The sequence below is a fragment of the Oncorhynchus keta genome, chromosome 26 (assembly GCF_023373465.1).
Source record: "Oncorhynchus keta strain PuntledgeMale-10-30-2019 chromosome 26, Oket_V2, whole genome shotgun sequence".
Classification (NCBI taxonomy): domain Eukaryota; kingdom Metazoa; phylum Chordata; class Actinopteri; order Salmoniformes; family Salmonidae; genus Oncorhynchus; species Oncorhynchus keta.
The window spans coordinates 47,218,197-47,237,651 of record NC_068446.1 but is presented as its reverse complement, the minus strand read 5'-3'; the positions used below and the strand labels follow the sequence as shown (position 1 = coordinate 47,237,651).

Genomic DNA, 19,455 nt, shown 5'->3' with positions numbered 1-19,455 from the left:
CTGTCCTATTACTGATCAACACTGTCTGGAGATAATGGCATACTGTCCTATTACTGATCAACATACTAGCTGGGGATAATGGCATACTGTCCTATTACTGATCAACATACTAGCTGGGGATAATGGCATACTGTCCTATTACTGATCAACATACTAGCTGGGGATAATGGCATACTGTCCTATTACTGATCAACATACTAGCTGGGGATAATGGCATACTGTCCTATTACTGATCAACACTGGCTGGGGATAATGGCATACTGTCCTATTACTGATCAACATACTAGCTGGGGATAATGGCATACTGTCCTATTACTGATCAACACTGGTTGGGGATAATGGCACACTGTCCTATTACTGATCAACACTGGTTGGGGATAATGGCATACTGTCCTATTACTGATCAACACTGTCTGGAGATAATGGCATACTGTCCTATTACTGATCAACATACTAGCTGGGGATAATGGCATACTGTCCTATTACTGATCAACACTGTCTGGAGATAATGGCATACTGTCCTATTACTGATCAACATACTAGCTGGGGATAATGGCATACTGTCCTATTACTGATCAACATACTAGCTGGGGATAATGGCATACTGTCCTATTACTGATCAACACTGTCTGGAGATAATGGCATACTGTCCTATTACTGATCAACATACTAGCTGGGGATAATGGCATACTGTCCTATTACTGATCAACATACTAGCTGGGGATAATGGCATACTGTCCTATTACTGATCAACATACTAGCTGGGGATAATGGCATACTGTCCTATTACTGATCAACATACTAGCTGGGGATAATGGCATACTGTCCTATTACTGATCAACATACTAGCTGGGGATAATGGCATACTGTCCTATTACTGATCAACACTGTCTGGAGATAATGGCATACTGTCCTATTACTGATCAACATACTAGCTGGGGATAATGACATACTGTCCTATTACTGATCAACATACTAGCTGGGGATAATGGCATACTGTCCTATTACTGATCAACATACTAGCTGGGGATAATGGCATACTGTCCTATTACTGATCAACATACTAGCTGGGGATAATGGCATACTGTCCTATTACTGATCAACATACTAGCTGGGGATAATGGCATACTGTCCTATTACTGATCAACACTGTCTGGAGATAATGGCATACTGTCCTATTACTGATCAACATACTAGCTGGGGATAATGGCATACTGTCCTATTACTGATCAACACTGTCTGGAGATAATGGCATACTGTCCTATTACTGATCAACATACTAGCTGGGGATAATGACACGGTCCTATTACTGATCAACATACTAGCTGGGGATAATGGCATACTGTCCTATTACTGATCAACATACTAGCTGGGGATAATGGCATACTGTCCTATTACTGATCAACATACTAGCTGGGGATAATGGCATACTGTCCTATTACTGATCAACACTGGTTGGAGATAATGGCATACTGTCCTATTACTGATCAACACTGTTTGGAGATAATGGCATACTGTCCTATTACTGATCAACATACTAGCTGGGGATAATGACATACTGTCCTATTACTGATCAACATACTAGCTGGGGATAATGGCATACTGTCCTATTACTGATCAACACTGTCTGGAGATAATGACATGGCATACTGTCCTATTACTGATCAACATACTAGCTGGGGATAATGACATACTGTCCTATTACTGATCAACACTGTCTGGAGATAATGGCATACTGTCCTATTACTGATCAACATACTAGCTGGGATAATGGCATACTGTCCTATTACTGATCAACATACTAGCTGGGGATAATGACATACTGTCCTATTACTGATCAACACTGTCTGGAGATAATGGCATACTGTCCTATTACTGATCAACACTGGCTGGAGATAATGGCATACTGTCCTATTACTGATCAACATACTAGCTGGGGATAATGACATACTGTCCTATTACTGATCAACACTGGTTGGAGATAATGACATACTGTCCTATTACTGATCAACACAGGTTGGAGATAATGACATACTGTCCTATTACTGATCAACACTGGTTGGAGATAATGACATACTGTCCTATTACTGATCAACATACTAGCTGGGGATAATGGCATACTGTCCTATTACTGATCAACATACTAGCTGGGGATAATGGCATACTGTCCTATTACTGATCAACATACTAGCTGGGGATAATGGCATACTGTCCTATTACTGATCAACATACTAGCTGGGGATAATGGCATACTGTCCTATTACTGATCAACACTGGTTGGAGATAATGACATACTGTCCTATTACTGATCAACATACTAGCTGGGGATAATGGCATACTGTCCTATTACTGACCAACATACTAGCTTGGGATAATGGCATACTGTCCTATTACTGATCAACACTGTCTGGAGATAATGGCATACTGTCCTATTACTGATCAACATCCTAGCTGGGGATAATGGCATACTGTCCTATTACTGATCAACACTGTCTGGAGATAATGACAAACTGTCCTATTACTGATCAACACTGCCTGGAGATAATGACATACTGTCCTATTACTGATCAACATACTAGCTGGGGATAATGGCATACTGTCCTATTATTGATCAACACTGTCTGGAGATAATGACATGGCATACTGTCCTATTACTGATCAACATACTAGCTGGGGATAATGACATACTGTCCTATTACTGATCAACACTGTCTGGAGATAATGGCATACTGTCCTATTACTGATCAACACTGGTTGGAGATAATGGCATACTGTCCTATTACTGATCAACATACTAGCTGGGGATAATGGCATACTGTCCTATTACTGATCAACATACTAGCTGGGGATAATGGCATACTGTCCTATTACTGATCAACACTGTCTGGAGATAATGACATAATGTCCTATTACTGATCAACATACTAGCTGGGGATAATGGCATACTGTCCTATTACTGATCAACACTGTCTGGAGATAATGGCATACTGTCCTATTACTAATCAACATACTAGCTGTGGATAATGGCATACTGTCCTATTACTGATCAACATACTAGCTGGGGATAATGACATACTGTCCAATTACCGATCAACACTGGTTGGAGATAATGGCATACTGTCCCATTACTGATCAACACTGGTTGGAGATAATGGCATACTGTCCTATTACTGATCAACACTGGTTGGAGATAATGGCATACTGTCCTATTACCGATCAACACTGGTTGGAGATAATGGCATACTGTCCTATTACTGATCAACACTGGTTGGAGATAATGGCATACTGTCCTATTACCGATCAACACTGGTTGGAGATAATGGCATACTGTCCTATTACCGATCAACATACTAGCTGGGGATAATGGCATACTGTCCTATTACTGATCAACATACTAGCTGGGGATAATGGCATACTGTCCTATTACTGATCAACATACTAGCTGGGGATAATGGCATACTGTCCTATTACTGATCAACATACTAGCTGGAGATAATGACATACTGTCCTATTACTGATCAACATACTAGTTGGGGATAATGGCATACTGTCCTATTACTGATCAACACTGGTTGGAGATAATGACATACTGTCCTATTACTGATCAACACTGGTTGAAGATAACGGCATACTGTCCTATTACCGATCAACATACTAGCTGGGGATAATGGCATACTGTCCTATTACCGATCAACACTGGTTGGAGATAATGGCATACTGTCCTATTACTGATCAACACTGGTTGGAGATAATGGCATACTGTCCTATTACTGATCAACACTGGTTGGAGATAATGGCATACTGTCCTATTATTGATCAACACTGGTTGGAGATAATGGCATACTGTCCTATTACTGATCAACACTGGTTGGAGATAATGGCATACTGTCCTATTACTGATCAACACTGGTTGGAGATAATGGAATACTGTCCTATTACTGATCAACACTGGTTGGAGATAATGGCATACTGTCCTATTACTGATCAACATACTAGCTGGGGATAATGGCATACTGTCCTATTACTGATCAACACTGGTTGGAGATAATGGCATACTGTCCTATTACTGATCAACATACTAGCTGGGGATAATGGCATACTGTCCTATTACTGATCAACATACTAGCTGGGGATAATGGCATACTGTCCTATTACTGATCAACACTGGTTGGAGATAATGGCATACTGTCCTATTACTGATCAACACTGGTTGGAGATAATTGCATACTGTCCTATTACTGATCAACATACTAGCTGGGGATAATGGCATACTGTCCTATTACTGATCAACATACTAGCTGGGGATAATGGCATACTGTCCTATTACTGATCAACATACTAGCTGGAGATAATGACATACTGTCCTATTACTGATCAACATACTAGCTGGGGATAATGACACGGTCCTATTACTGATCAACACTGTCTGAAGATAATGACATACTGTCCTATTACTGATCAACATACTAGCTGGGGATAATGGCATACTGTCCTCTTACTGATCAACATACTAGCTGGGGATAATGGCATACTGTCCTATTACTGATCAACATACTAGCTGGGGATAATGGCATACTGTCCTCTTACTGATCAACATACTAGCTGGGGATAATGGCATGCTGTCCTATTACTGATCAACACTGTCTGAAGATAATGACATACTGTCCTATTACTGATCAACATACTAGCTGGAGATAATGGCACATTGTTCTATTACTGATCAACACTGTCTGAAGATAATGACATACTGTCCTATTACTGATCAACATACTAGCTGGAGATAATGGCACATTGTTCTATTACTGATCAACACTGTCTGAAGATAATGACATACTGTCCTATTACTGATCAACATACTAGCTGGAGATAATGGCACATTGTTCTATCACTGATCAACACTGTCTGAAGATAATGACATACTGTCCTATTACTGATCAACACTGTCTGAAGATAATGGCACACTGTCCTATTACTGATCAACATACTAGCTGGGGATAATGACACGGTCCTATTACTGATCAACACTGTCTGAAGATAATGACGTACTGTCCTATTACTGATCAACATACTAGCTGGGGATAATGACATACTGTCCTATTACTGATCAACACTGTCTGGAGATAATGACATACTGTCCTATTACTGATCAACATACTAGCTGGGGATAATGGCATACTGTCCTATTACTGATCAACATACTAGCTGGGGATAATGACATACTGTCCTATTACTGATCAACACTGTCTGGAGATAATGACATACTGTCCTATTACTGATCAACATACTAGCTGGGGATAATGGCATACTGTCCTATTACTGATCAACACTGGTTGGAGATAATGGCATACTGTCCTATTACTGATCAACACTGGTTGGAGATAATGGCATACTGTCCTATTACTGATCAACACTGGTTGGAGATAATGGCATACTGTCCTATTACTGATCAACACTGGTTGGAGATAATGGCACACTGTCCTATTACTGATCAACATACTTGCTGGGGATAATGACACGGTCCTATTACTGATCAACACTGTCTGAAGATAATGACATACTGTCCTATTACTGATCAACATACTAGCTGGGGATAATGACATACTGTCCTATTACTGATCAACACTGTCTGGAGATAATGACATACTGTCCTATTACTGATCAACATACTAGCTGGGGATAATGGCATACTGTCCTATTACTGATCAACATACTAGCTGGGGATAATGGCATACTGTCCTATTACTGATCAACACTGGTTGGAGATAATGGCATACTGTCCTATTACTGATCAACACTGGTTGGAGATAATGACATACTGTCCTATCACTGATCAACATACTAGCTGGAGATAATGCCACAATAACCTGTTACTGATCTATAAGGTTCTATCAAATTAGATAAAAGTAAAGTATTATCACCACAAAACAAAATTCTAAATATATATATTTTTTTTCATTTACACATTATTCCCAATGCGATCATCATGTTGTTTAAGGTTTGTTTAGTCTGGCTCATGTTCATACATTTCATTGCTGTTTCACTTCACTTCAAGTTCTCACCAAGGGGTGTAATCATTAGCGCACACCGTAGCAAACAGTTGCAAACAGTTTCAAAACGTTTTCCCGAAATGGAAAACGCTTTACCACCTTCAATGGGCTTACCAAGCAGAAACAAACGTCCGACTTTCAGGGGAAAAGGCAGAGAGGAAAACCATGATACTTCATGTTTCATTGGAACTCGATCAGGAGTTTCTATTGGACAAAATGTAGGTAGGTCCCTCCCTTTTTGTTTTAGTTGGGTTCTGTTTGGTTCCTCAGTGAGGCAACAGTAAAGCATTTAGCCTGGTTTCAGTTTCACATTCAGGAATACCTTTCATCCGGGAACTGCAACTCCTGACAAGAGCACAGTTATAGCCTGAAATCCATAACCTGTTTTGTGCTAACATTCCACTCCCTTTTACTCTGTGTCATGTTTGACATGAATGTTAGCACAAAACAGACCGGTAAATATCAGGCAATTTCATAACGTTGCACACGTGACACAGATCGCACCTGATAAATCCTGTTATTATTTACATTGGGGGTTTTTCTTCCTTTGATCATGCTCACTTGTTGTTGTTGTTTTGTTCGTTACTAGTGTAAACAATAAATAAATAAGTCATTACATTATAATAAATAGAAAATATCACATAATCAGTCGTCACCAAATGTAAACGGACACGTGATTTTTGAAAGAAGAAATGCTTTTCACATAGTAAACAACTGTAGTCTGGTCACAATCATTTATATTGATCGTAGTTTTACATCACTATATTATCTTACTATTTAACCATGCTTTATCAGTTTGGGGCTTGGGATCCTATTGGATGGGATACTTGTACAGGTGGTACTTAGTCATCTCTAGTTCCCTGGGAATCTCTCTGTCTACCCAGAAGTACGGTCACTGGTGAGTTCCTGGGTGACTGAATGACTGCAGGAGTCATCATGTCTCTCAGTCACACCACAGAGAGAGAGAGAGAGAGAGAGAGAGAGAGAGAGAGAGAGAGAGAGAGAGAGAGAGAGAGAGAGAGAGAGAGAGAGAGAGAGAGAGACAGAGAGAGAGCGAGAGAGACAGAGAGAGAGAGAGAGAGAGAGAGAGAGAGAGAGAGAGAGAGAGAGAGAGAGACAGAGAGAGAGAGAGAGAGAGAGAGAGAGAGAGAGAGACAGAGAGAGAGAGAGAGAGAGAGAGACAGAGAGAGAGAGAGAGAGAGAGAGAGAGAGAGAGAGAGAGAGAGAGAGAGAGAGAGAGAGAGAGAGAGAGAGACAGAGAGAGAGAGAGAGAGAGAGAGAGAGACAGAGAGAGAGAGAGAGAGACAGAGAGAGAGAGAGAGACAGAGAGAGAGAGAGAGAGAGAGAGAGAGAGAGAGAGAGAGAGAGAGAGACAGGGAGAGAGAGAGAGAGAGACAGAGAGAGAGAGAGAGAGAGAGAGAGAGAGACAGAGAGAGAGAGAGAGAGAGCGCTCAGATCAGGACTGACACATTGGTGGATACTTTGATCTAACTTCTGTGGATACCATTTGTCTGACCGCATGTCTATACTGGGAATATTAGGAACATGATGTCACCTTTAGTACACTTTAAAATCAATAGTAGGATCCATTCCAGAGGTCCAGAGTGACAAGTTGGAGTCTTCCCATTGACAGTCTTGGAGGAAACAGCAGATGATGATGGTCGCTGGTGTGTGAGTCTCTGTAACGGTGAAGAGGAGGGGGCTCTCTCTCTCTTTCTCTTTCTCCTCATTAGGGTTTAAAGGGGGAGTCGATGCCTCTTTGTCCTCCTCAGTCCTCATGGTGTAAACTAGCTCCAACCCCTGCCCTCTATCGCTGATAGCATCCTCACTACTACATTGTCATCATGCATGGAAACGGGGAGAGGGCTGGAAGTTATTTTGGATGTTAGCCAAACGTTGTCAGAAACAATGTCAGGGGCTGGATGGAGGGACCAGGGTATTTATTTTCCTCTAGAGCAGGGAGCTGGGGCTCTCTGGGGGAGGGGGCCGGGTGTCTGTGAGGCTGTGGCTCATGGGCAGGATGTCATAGTGGCGGGGGATGAGGTTGAGGCCGCTGGGTAGGTGGCTGCTCCGGGGAAGGTCATAGGGATTCTGGGAGAAACCGGTGGCCATTCCATTAAGTCCCTGTAGAACACTAACAGTTGGCTCTGAGAGAGAGAGAGAGAGAGAGAGAGAGAGAGAGAGAGAGAGAGAGAGAGAGAGAGAGAGAGAGAGAGAGAGAGAGAGAGAGAGAGAGAGAGAGAGAGAGGGTTAATAGAAACAAATAGAAGAGGATAAGTGAGGCAATGGGGAAGGTGGGACTCTCCTTCTCTAGATGAGGCCCCCTCATGGTTCCAATCTCTCTAGATGAGGCCCCCTCACCATTGTTTAGGTAACTCAAATTTTAGACATCAATGAATGATCCACACAAGTCACGTTTGCTAAACTCAGCTCTGAATCTGGTCCTGCCTGAGCCTTATGAGAGCTCCTATATCCCTGACTGAGAGCTCCTATATCCCTGCCTGAGAGCTCCTATATCCCTGACTGACAGCTCCTATATCCCTGACTGAGAGCTCCTATATCCCTGCCTGAGAGCTCCTATATCCCTGAATGAGAGCTCCTATATCCCTGACTGAGAGCTCCTATATCCCTGACTGAGAGCTCCTATATCCCTGACTGAGAGCTCCTATATCCCTGACTGAGAGCTCCTATATCCCTGACTGAGAGCTCCTATATCCCTGACTGAGAGCTCCTATACTCCAGACTGAGAGCTCCTATATCCCTGACTGAGAGCTCCTATATCCCAGACTGAGAGCTCCTATATCCCAGACTGAGAGCTCCTATATCCCTGACTGAGAGCTCCTATATCCCTGACTGAGAGCTCCTATATCCCTGACTGAGAGCTCCTATATCCCTGACTGAGAGCTCCTATATCCCTGAATGAGAGCTCCTATATCCCTGACTGAGAGCTCCTATATCCCTGACTGAGAGCTCCTATATCCCTGACTGACAGCTCCTATATCCCTGACTGAGAGCTCCTATATCCCTGACTGAGAGCTCCTATATCCCTGACTGAGAGCTCCTATATCCCTGACTGAGAGCTCCTATACTCCAGACTGAGAGCTCCTATACTCCAGACTGAGAGCTCCTATATCCCTGACTGAGAGCTCCTATATCCCTGACTGAGAGCTCCTATATCCCTGACTGAGAGCTCCTATATCCCTGACTGAGAGCTCCTATATCCCTGACTGAGAGCTCCTATATCCCTGACTGAGAGCTCCTATATCCCTGACTGAGAGCTCCTATATCCTTGACTGAGAGCTCCTATATCCCTGACTGAGAGCTCCTATATCACTGACTGAGAGCTCCTATATCCCTGACTGAGAGCTCCTATATCCCTGACTGAGAGCTCCTATATCCCTGACTGAGAGCTCCTATATCCCTGACTGAGAGCTCCTATATCCCTGACTGAGAGCTCCTATATCCCTGACTGAGAGCTCCTATATCCCTGACTGAGAGCTCCTATATCCCTGACTGAGAGCTCCTATATCCCTGACTGAGAGCTCCTATATCCCTGACTGAGAGCTCCTATATCCCTGACTGAGAGCTCCTATATCCCTGACTCCCTGACTGAGAGCTCCTATATCCTGACTGAGAGCTCCTATATCCCTGACTGAGAGCTCCTATATCCCTGACTGAGAGCTCCTATATCCCTGACTGAGAGCTCCTATATCCCTGAATGAGAGCTCCTATATCCCTGACTGAGAGCTCCTATATCCCTGACTGAGAGCTCCTATATCCCTGACTGAGAGCTCCTATATCCCTGACTGAGAGCTCCTATATCCCTGACTGAGAGCTCCTATATCCCTGAATGAGAGCTCCTATATCCCTGACTGAGAGCTCCTATATCCCTGACTGAGAGCTCCTATATCCCTGACTGAGAGCTCCTATATCCCTGACTGAGAGCTCCTATATCCCTGACTGAGAGCTCCTATATCCCTGACTGAGAGCTCCTATATCCCTGACTGACAGCTCCTATATCCCTGACTGAGAGCTCCTATATCCCTGACTGAGAGCTCCTATATCCCTGACTGACAGCTCCTTAACACTTTACTGTGTACATTATTACATGACTGTGTACATTACTACATGCCTGTATACATTACTGTATTACTGTGTACATTACTACACTACTGTGTACATTATTACATGACTGTGTACATTACTACATGCCTGTATACATTAAATCAAATCTAATTTTACTGTGTCACATACTACACTTACTGTGTTACATGGTCACATACACTGGTTAGCAGATGTTAATGACACATACACATTATTACATGACTGTTATTTACTACATGCCTGTTACATTGTTACATGGTCACATACACAAATCAAATCTAATTTTATTGGTCACATACACATGGTTAGCAGATGTTAATGGTCACATACACATGGTTAGCAGATGTTAATGGTCACATACACATGGTTAGCAGATGTTAATGGTCACATACACATGGTTAGCAGATGTTATTGGTCACATACACATGGTTAGCAGATGTTATTGGTCACATACACATGGTTAGCAGATGTTAATGTGAGTGTAGCGAAATGTTTGTGCTTCTAGTTCCGACAATGCAGTAATAACCAACAAGTAATCTAACAATTCCCCAACAACTACCTTATACACACAAATCTAAAGGGGTGAATAAGAATATGTACATATAAATATATGGATGAGCGATGGCCGAGCGGCATAGGCAAGATGCAGTAGATGGTATAGAGTACAGTATATACATATGAGATACAATGTATATGTAAACAAGATGCATGAGATGTATATACACATGTAATGTAGGGTATGTAAACAAGATGCAGTAGATGGTATAGAGTACAGTATATACATATGAGATGAGTAATGTAGGGTATGTAAACAAGATGCAGTAGATGGTATAGAGTACAGTATATACATATGAGATGAGTAATGTAGGGTATGTAAACAAGATGCAGTAGATGGTATAGAGTACAGTATATACATATGAGATGAGTAATGTAGGGTATGTAAACAAGATGCAGTAGATGGTATAGAGTACAGTATATACACATGAGATGAGTAATGTAGGGTATGTACACATTGTTAAAGTGGCATTATTTAAAGTGACTAGTAAACCATTTATTAAAGTGGCCAGTGATTGGGTCTTTATGTGGTCACATGTCATGCCCTGACCTGAGTATTCTTTGTTTTCTTTATATATTTTGGTTAGGTCAGGGTGTGACGAGGGTGGTATGTGTGTTTTTGTCTCATCTAGGTTTTTTTTTGTATGTCTAGGTGTGTGTTTCTGGTCTAGACATATTGTATGTCTATGGTGGCCTGGATTGGATCCCAATTCCAATCAGCAGCTGTTTATCGTTGTCTCTGATTGGGGATCCTATTTAGGTTGCCATTTTCCAGTTTGGGTTTGTGGGTTATTGTCTATGTTATGTTAGCACAGTGGTTCGATAGCGGTTGGTTGGTTGTAGTGTAATTTGTGTTTTTTCCATCTTTCATTAAATCATGCTGCGCTTTGGTCTCCTCAATACGACGAGCGTGACAGCAGCAGCCTCTCTGAGTGACTGGGTGGTAGCTGGCTAGTGATGGCTGTTTAACAGTCTGATGGCCTTGAGATAGAAGCTGTTTTTCAGTCTCTCGGTCCCAGCTTTGATGCACCTGTACTGACCTCGCTTTCTGGATGATAGCGGGGTGAACAGGCAGTGGCTCGGGTGGTTGATGTCCTTGATGATCTTTATGGCCTTCCTGTAACATCGGGTGCTGTAGGGGTTTTTTCTTAGCCAAACGTGATGAACAAAACGGAGCGATTTCTCCTACACAAATAATATTTTTGGAAAAAATGAACATTTGCTATCTAACTGAGTCTCCTCATTGAAAACATCCGAAGTTCTTCAAAAGGTAAATTATTTTATTTGAATGCGTTTCTTGTTTTTGTGAAAATGTTGCCTGCTGAATGCTAGGCTTAATGCTATGCTAGCTATCAATACTCTTACACAAATGCTTGTGTAGCTATGGTTGAAAAGCATATTTTGAAAATCTGAGATGACAGTGTTAACTTCTTGCGTCGAGCCATCCCAGATCCGGTATCGTGACTACAGCCTCAAGCCCATTACCATAACGCAACGTTAACTATTCATGAAAATCGCAAATGAAATGAAATTAATCTATTTGCTCTCAAGCTTAGCCTTTTGTTAACAACACTGTCATATCACATTTTCAAAATATGCTTTTGAACCATAGCTAAACAAGCATTTGTGTAACAGTATTGATAGCCTAGCATAGGATTATGCCTCTCTTTCAGCAGGCAACATTTTCACAAAAAACAGAAAAGGATTCAAATAAAATAATTTACCTTTGAAGAACTTCAGATGTTTTCAATGAGGAGACTCTCAGTTAGATAGCAAATGTTCCGTTTTTACAAAAAATATTATTTGTGTCGACTAATCGCTCCATTTTGTTCATCACGTTTGGGTAAGAAAAAATATATATATATATATATTTACATATATTTATATATATATTAAGTCATTAAAACGCGAACTTTTTTCCAAATTAACTCCATAATATCGACAGAAACATGGCAAACCGATGTTTAGAATCAATCCTCAAGGTGTTTTTCACATATCTATCGACGATAAATCCTTTGTGGCAGTTGACTTTCTCTTCTGAAGAAATGGAACGCGCATGGACCTACAGATTACGCAATAATTTCGACACAGGACACCGGGCGGGACACCAGGTAAATGTAGTCTCTTATGGTCAATCTTCCAATGATATGCCTACAAACACGTCACAATGCTGCAGACATCTTGGACGAACGGCAGAGAGCATAAGCTCGTTCACAGCACATTCACAGCCATATAAGGAGACGATAGTAAAACAGGGCCTCAAAAATCCTGTTCATTTCCTGTTTGAAGTTTCATCTTGGTTTCGCCTGTAAGATCAGTTCTGGGGCACCCACAGATAATATCTTTGTAGTTTTGAAAACGTCAGTGTTTTCTTTCCAAAGCTGGCAATTATATGCATAGTCGGGCATCTTTTCGTGACAAAATATTGTATTGCGCTTAAAACGGGCACATTTTTTTTATCCAATAATGACATAGCGCCCCCATAGGTTGAAGAGGTTAACAAAAGGCTAAGCTTGTGAGCGAATATATTTCTTTCATTTCATTTGTGATTTTCATGAATAGTTAACGTTGCGTTATGGTAATGAGCTTGAGGCTATGATTACGCTCCCGGATACGAGACCCCAGAAGTTAAGCAATGAAATGACGTCATGTTATTGTATATAAACTGTTGCTCGTGGTAACGTGGCAGCGCGCTCCGAGAATAAATTATGTTACCTATTATTGAAAAAACTGGTCTCCGTCTATTTTATGCAAACAAGAATCTTACAAATTCTCAAAGTAGATTAAGGGAATTCAATTAATGAAAACATATTGGAATAACTAAATTACAGTAACAATTACTGTGTACATTACTGCATTACTGCATTGCTGTGTACATTACTGTGTATATTATGATCAGAGCCTTGATATACAGTGCCTTGCGAAAGTATTCGGCCCCCTTGAACTTTGCGACCTTTTGCCACATTTCAGGCTTCAAACAAAAAGATATAAAACTGTATTTTTTTGTGAAGAATCAACAACAAGTGGGACACAATCATGAAGTGGAACGGCATTTATTGGATATTTCAAACTTTTTTAACAAATCAAAAACTGAAAAATTGGGCGTGCAAAATTATTCAGCCCCCTTAAGTTAATACTTTGTAGCGCCACCTTTTGCATTTGTGAACAGCAGTTTTCAGTTCTTTCCACAGATTCTCGATTGGATTCAGGTCTGGACTTTGACTTGGCCATTCTAACACCTGGATATGTTTATTTTTGAACCATTCCATTGTAGATTTTGCTTTATGTTTTGGATCATTGTCTTGTTGGAAGACAAATCTCCGTCCCAGTCTCAGGTCTTTTGCAGACTCCATCAGGTTTTCTTCCAGAATGGTCCTGTATTTGTCTCCATCCATCTTCCCATCAATTTTAACCATCTTCCCTGTCCCTGCTGAAGAAAAGCAGGCCCAAACCATGATGCTGCCACCATCATGTTTGACAGTGGGGATGGTGTGTTCAGAGTGATGAGCTGTGTTGCTTTTACGCCAAACATAACGTTTTGCATTGTTGCCAAAAAGTTCAATTTTGGTTTAATCTGACCAGAGCACCTTCTTCCACATGTTTGGTGTGTCTCCCAGGTGGCTTGTGGCAAACTTTAAACAACACTTTTTATGGATATCTTTAAGAAATGCCTTTCTTCTTGCCACTCTTCCATAAAGGCCAGATTTGTGCAATATACGACTGATTGTTGTCCTACGGACAGAGTCTCCCACCTCAGCTGTAGATCTCTGCAGTTCATCCAGAGTGATCATGGGCCTCTTGGCTGCATCTCTGATCAGTCTTCTCCTTGTATGAGCTGAAAGTTTAGAGGGACGGCCAGGTCTTGGTAGATTTGCAGTGGTCTGATACTCCTTCCATTTCAATATTATCGCTTGCACAGTGCTCCTTGGGATGTTTTAAAGCTTGGGAAATCTTTTTGTATCCAAATCCGGCTTTAAACTTCTTCACAACAGTATCTCGGACCTGCCTGGTGTGTTCCTTGTTCTTCATGATGCTCTCTGCGCTTTTAACGGACCTCTGAGACTATCACAGTGCAGGTGCATTTATACAGAGACTTGATTACACACAGGTGGATTGTATTTATCATTATTAGTCATTTAGGTCAACATTGGATCATTCAGAGATCCTCACTGAACTTCTGGAGAGAGTTTGCTGCACTGAAAGTAAAGGGGCTGAATAATTTTGCACGCCCAATTTTTCCGTTTTTGATTTGTTAAAAAAGTTTGAAATGTCCAATAAATGTCGTTCCATTTCATGATTGTGTCCCACTTGTTGTTGATTCTTCACCAAAAAATACAGTTTTATATCTTTATGTTTGAAGCCTGAAATGTGGCAAAAGGTCGCAAAGTTCAAGGGGGCCGAATACTTTCGCAAGGCACTGTATATATTTTGATGTTTAATGGATGGGTAATGGATGCAGTAGCAGTATGAGAATGAAGGCTACTGTATAGGAGTTCCTGTTTAGGGCAGTTTAGATTGACACTATAGTTAGTCTGGCCAGGCTACAGTAGGAGAGAGAAGAGAGTAGGAGAGGAGGAGAGAGAGGGGAGGAGACATACTCAGGTGTTTAAAGTTGCAGTAAGGTTAGGGTTAGAGAAGAGAGGGGAGATAAGAGAGGAGGAGGAGAGAGAAGACACCCAGGTGGTTGAGGTTGCAGTAGGGTTAGGGTTAGAGAGGGGAGGGGAGAGGAGGAGGAGGAGAGAGAAGGAGAGAGGGGAGTGGAGGAGAGAGAAGGAGAGAGGGGAGTGGAGGAGAGAGAAGGAGAGAGGGGAGTGGAGGAGTGACGGGAGAGAAGGAGGAGGAGTGAGAAGAGAGAAGAGAGGAGGATAGAGATGGGGAGAGGAGGAGTGAGGGGAGAGGAGGAGATATACCCAGGTGTTTGAGGTTGCAGTAGGGTCAGAGAGAGAGGAGAGGAGAGGGGGAGAGGAGGAGACATACCCAGGTGGTTGAGGTTGCAGTAGGGTCAGAGAGAGAGGAGAGGAGAGGGGGAGAGGAGGAGACATACCCAGGTGGTTGAGGTTGCAGTAGGGTCAGAGAGAGAGGAGAGGAGAGGGGGAGAGGAGGAGTGAGGGGTTAGGAGGAGAGAGGAGGAGAGAGGAGGAGACATACCCAGGTGGTTGAGGTTGCAGTAGGGTTAGGGTTAGAGAGAGAGGAGAGGAGGAGCGAGGGGTTAGGAGGAGAGAGGAGGAGACATACCCAGGTGGTTGAGGTTGCAGTAGGGTCAGAGAGAGAGAGGAGAGGGGGAGAGAGGAGGAGACATACCCAGGTGGTTGAGGTTGCAGTAGGGTTAAGGTTAGGAGGAGAGAGGAGGAGAGAGGAGGAGAAAGGGGAGAAGAGGAGGAGACATACCCAGGTGGTTGAGGTTGCAGTAGGGTCAGAGAGAGAGGAGAGAGGAGAGGGGGAGAGGAGGAGACATACCCAGGTGGTTGAGGTTGCAGTAGGGTTAGGGTTAGGGTTAGAGAGAGAGGAGGAGACATACCCAGGTGGTTGAGGTTGCAGTAGGGTTAGGGTTAGGAGGAGAGAGGAGGAGACATACCCAGGTGGTTGAGGTTGCAGTAGGGTCAGAGAGAGAGAGGAGAGGGGGAGAGAGAGGAGGAGACATACCCAGGTGGTTGAGGTTGCAGTAGGGTCAGAGAGAGAGGAGGAGACATACCCAGGTGGTTGAGGTTGCAGTAGGGTCAGAGAGAGAGGAGAGAGGAGGAGACATACCCAGGTGGTTGAGGTTGCAGTAGGGATAGGGTTAGGGTTAGAGAGGAGGAGACATACCCAGGTGGTTGAGGTTGCAGTAGGGTCAGAGAGGAGGAGAGAGAAGGAGACATACCCAGGTGGTTGAGGTTGCAGTAGGGTTAGGGTTAGAGAGAGGAGAGGAAGAGAGAGGAGGAGAAAGGGGAGAAGAGGAGGAGACATACCCAGGTGGTTGAGGTTGCAGTAGGGTCAGAGAGAGAGAGGAGAGGGGGAGAGGAGGAGACATACCCAGGTGGTTGAGGTTGCAGTAGGGTTAGAGAGGAGGAGACATACCCAGGTGGTTGAGGTTGCAGTAGGGTCAGAGAGAGAGAGGAGAGAGGAGAGAGGAGGAGACATACCCAGGTGGTTGAGGTTGCAGTAGGGTCAGAGAGAGAGAGGAGAGAGGAGAGAGGAGGAGACATACCCAGGTGGTTGAGGTTGCAGTAGGGTTAGAGAGGAGGAGACATACCCAGGTGGTTGAGGTTGCAGTAGGGTCAGAGAGAGAGGAGAGAGGAGGAGACATACCCAGGTGGTTGAGGTTGCAGTAGGGTCAGAGAGAGAGGAGAGGAGAGAGGAGGAGACATACCCAGGTAGTTGAGGTTGCAGTAGGATCAGAGAGAGAGGAGGAGACATACCCAGGTGGTTGAGGTTGCAGTAGGGTCAGAGAGAGAGGAGAGAGGAGAGAGGAGGAGACATACCCAGGTGGTTGAGGTTGCAGTAGGGTTAGAGAGGAGGAGACATACCCAGGTGGTTGAGGTTGCAGTAGGGTCAGAGAGAGAGGAGAGAGGAGGAGACATACCCAGGTGGTTGAGGTTGCAGTAGGGTCAGAGAGAGAGGAGAGAGGAGGAGACATACCCAGGTGGTTGAGGTTGCAGTAGGGTCAGAGAGAGAGGAGAGGAGAGAGGAGGAGACATACCCAGGTAGTTGAGGTTGCAGTAGGATCAGAGAGAGAGGAGGAGACATACCCAGGTGGTTGAGGTTGCAGTAGGGTCAGAGAGAGAGGAGAGAGGAGAGAGGAGGAAACATACCCAGGTGGTTGAGGTTGCAGTAGGGTCAGAGAGAGAGGAGAGAGGAGAGAGGAGGAGACATACCCAGGTGGTTGAGGTTGCAGTAGGGTCAGAGAGAGAGGAGAGAGGAGAGAGGAGGAGACATACCCAGGTGGTTGAGGTTGCAGTAGGGTTAGGGTTAGGGTTAGAGAGGAGGAGACATACCCAGGTGGTTGAGGTTGCAGTAGGGTTAGAGAGAGGAGGAGACATACCCAGGTGGTTGAGGTTGCAGTAGGGTTAGGGATAGGGTTAGAGAGGAGGAGACATACCCAGGTGGTTGAGGTTGCAGTAGGGTCAGAGAGGAGGAGAGAGGAGGAGACATACCCAGGTGGTTGAGGTTGCAGTAGGGTTAGGGTTAGAGAGAGAGGAGACATACCCAGGTGGTTGAGGTTGCAGTAGGCTCTCCACTCTGATCCATTCCTGACTCCTTTCAGGGAGTTGGACTGATGAAAGAAACACACTGCATTAACATTAGGGCTAATTCACATCTAACACAAGATGGAATAGAGATATATGCAGGTATTGATATATAATGGTAAATAGATATGATGGTATATATAGATATATGATGGTATATATAGATATATGATGGTACATATAGATATATAATGGTAAATAGATATGATGGTATATATAGATATATAATGGTAAATAGATATGATGGTATATATAGATATATAATGGTATATATAGATATATGATGGTATATATAGATATATGATGGTATATATAGATATATAATGGTATATATAGATATATGATGGTATATGTAGATATATAATGGTATATATAGATATATGATGGTATATATAGATATATAATGGTATATATAGATATATGATGGTATATATAGATATATGATGTATATATAGATATATGATGGTATATATAGATATATGATGGTATATATAGATATATGATGGTATATATAGATATATGATGGTATATATAGATATATGATATATATAGATATATGATGGTATATATAGATATATGATGGTATATATAGATATATAATGGTATATATAGATATATGATGGTATATATAGATATATGATGGTATATATAGATATATAATGGTATATATAGATATATGATGGTATATGTAGATATATAATGGTATATATAGATATATGATGGTATATATAGATATATAATGGTATATATAGATATATGATGGTATATATAGACGGTAGAGAGAGAGAGAGAGAGATATGGTATATATAGATATATATGATGGTACATATAGATATATATGATGGTATATAGATACGATGGTATATCGGTCTATGATGGTATGATGGTATTGATATATAATGGTATATATATATGATATGATATATGATATATATATATATATATATATAATGGCATATATAGATATTTGATGGTATATATAGATATCATGGTATATATAGATATCATGGTATATATAGATATGATGGTATATATAGATATATGATGGTATTGATATATGATGGTATATATAGATATAATGGTATATATAGATATGATGGTATATAGATATATAACGGTAAATAGATATGATGTATATATAGATATATAATGGTATATATAGATATATGATGGTATATATAGATATATGATGGTATATATAGATATAATGGTATATATAGATATGATGGTATATAGATATATAACGGTAAATAGATATGATGTATATATAGATATATAATGGTATATATAGATATATGATGGTATATATAGATATGATGGTATATATAGATATATAATGGTATATATAGATATATAATGGTATATATAGATATATAATGGTATATATAGATATGATGGTATATATAGATATATAATGGTATATATAGATATATAATGGTATATATAGATATGATGGTATATATAGATATATGATGGTATATATAGATATATGATGGTATTGATATATGATGGTATATATAGAT

At 41.7% G+C, this 19,455-nt stretch overlaps 1 protein-coding gene across 1 annotated transcript in view; it reads right to left on the bottom strand.

Annotated features, from left to right (window-relative positions):
- Nucleotides 1–7,971: 7,971 nt before the first annotated feature.
- The window catches only part of megf11 (multiple EGF-like-domains 11), a 400,084-nt gene continuing 388,600 nt past the window's right edge, over nucleotides 7,972–19,455 (bottom strand). The window contains exons 21-22 of the mRNA XM_052481104.1: nucleotides 17,892–17,958; nucleotides 7,972–8,194 (exon numbers count right to left, since the gene is read on the bottom strand). Of these exons, the coding sequence (XP_052337064.1) occupies nucleotides 7,998–8,194; nucleotides 17,892–17,958 (264 nt within the window). The 3' untranslated portion in view covers nucleotides 7,972–7,997. The remainder of the gene's footprint in view (nucleotides 8,195–17,891; nucleotides 17,959–19,455) is intronic.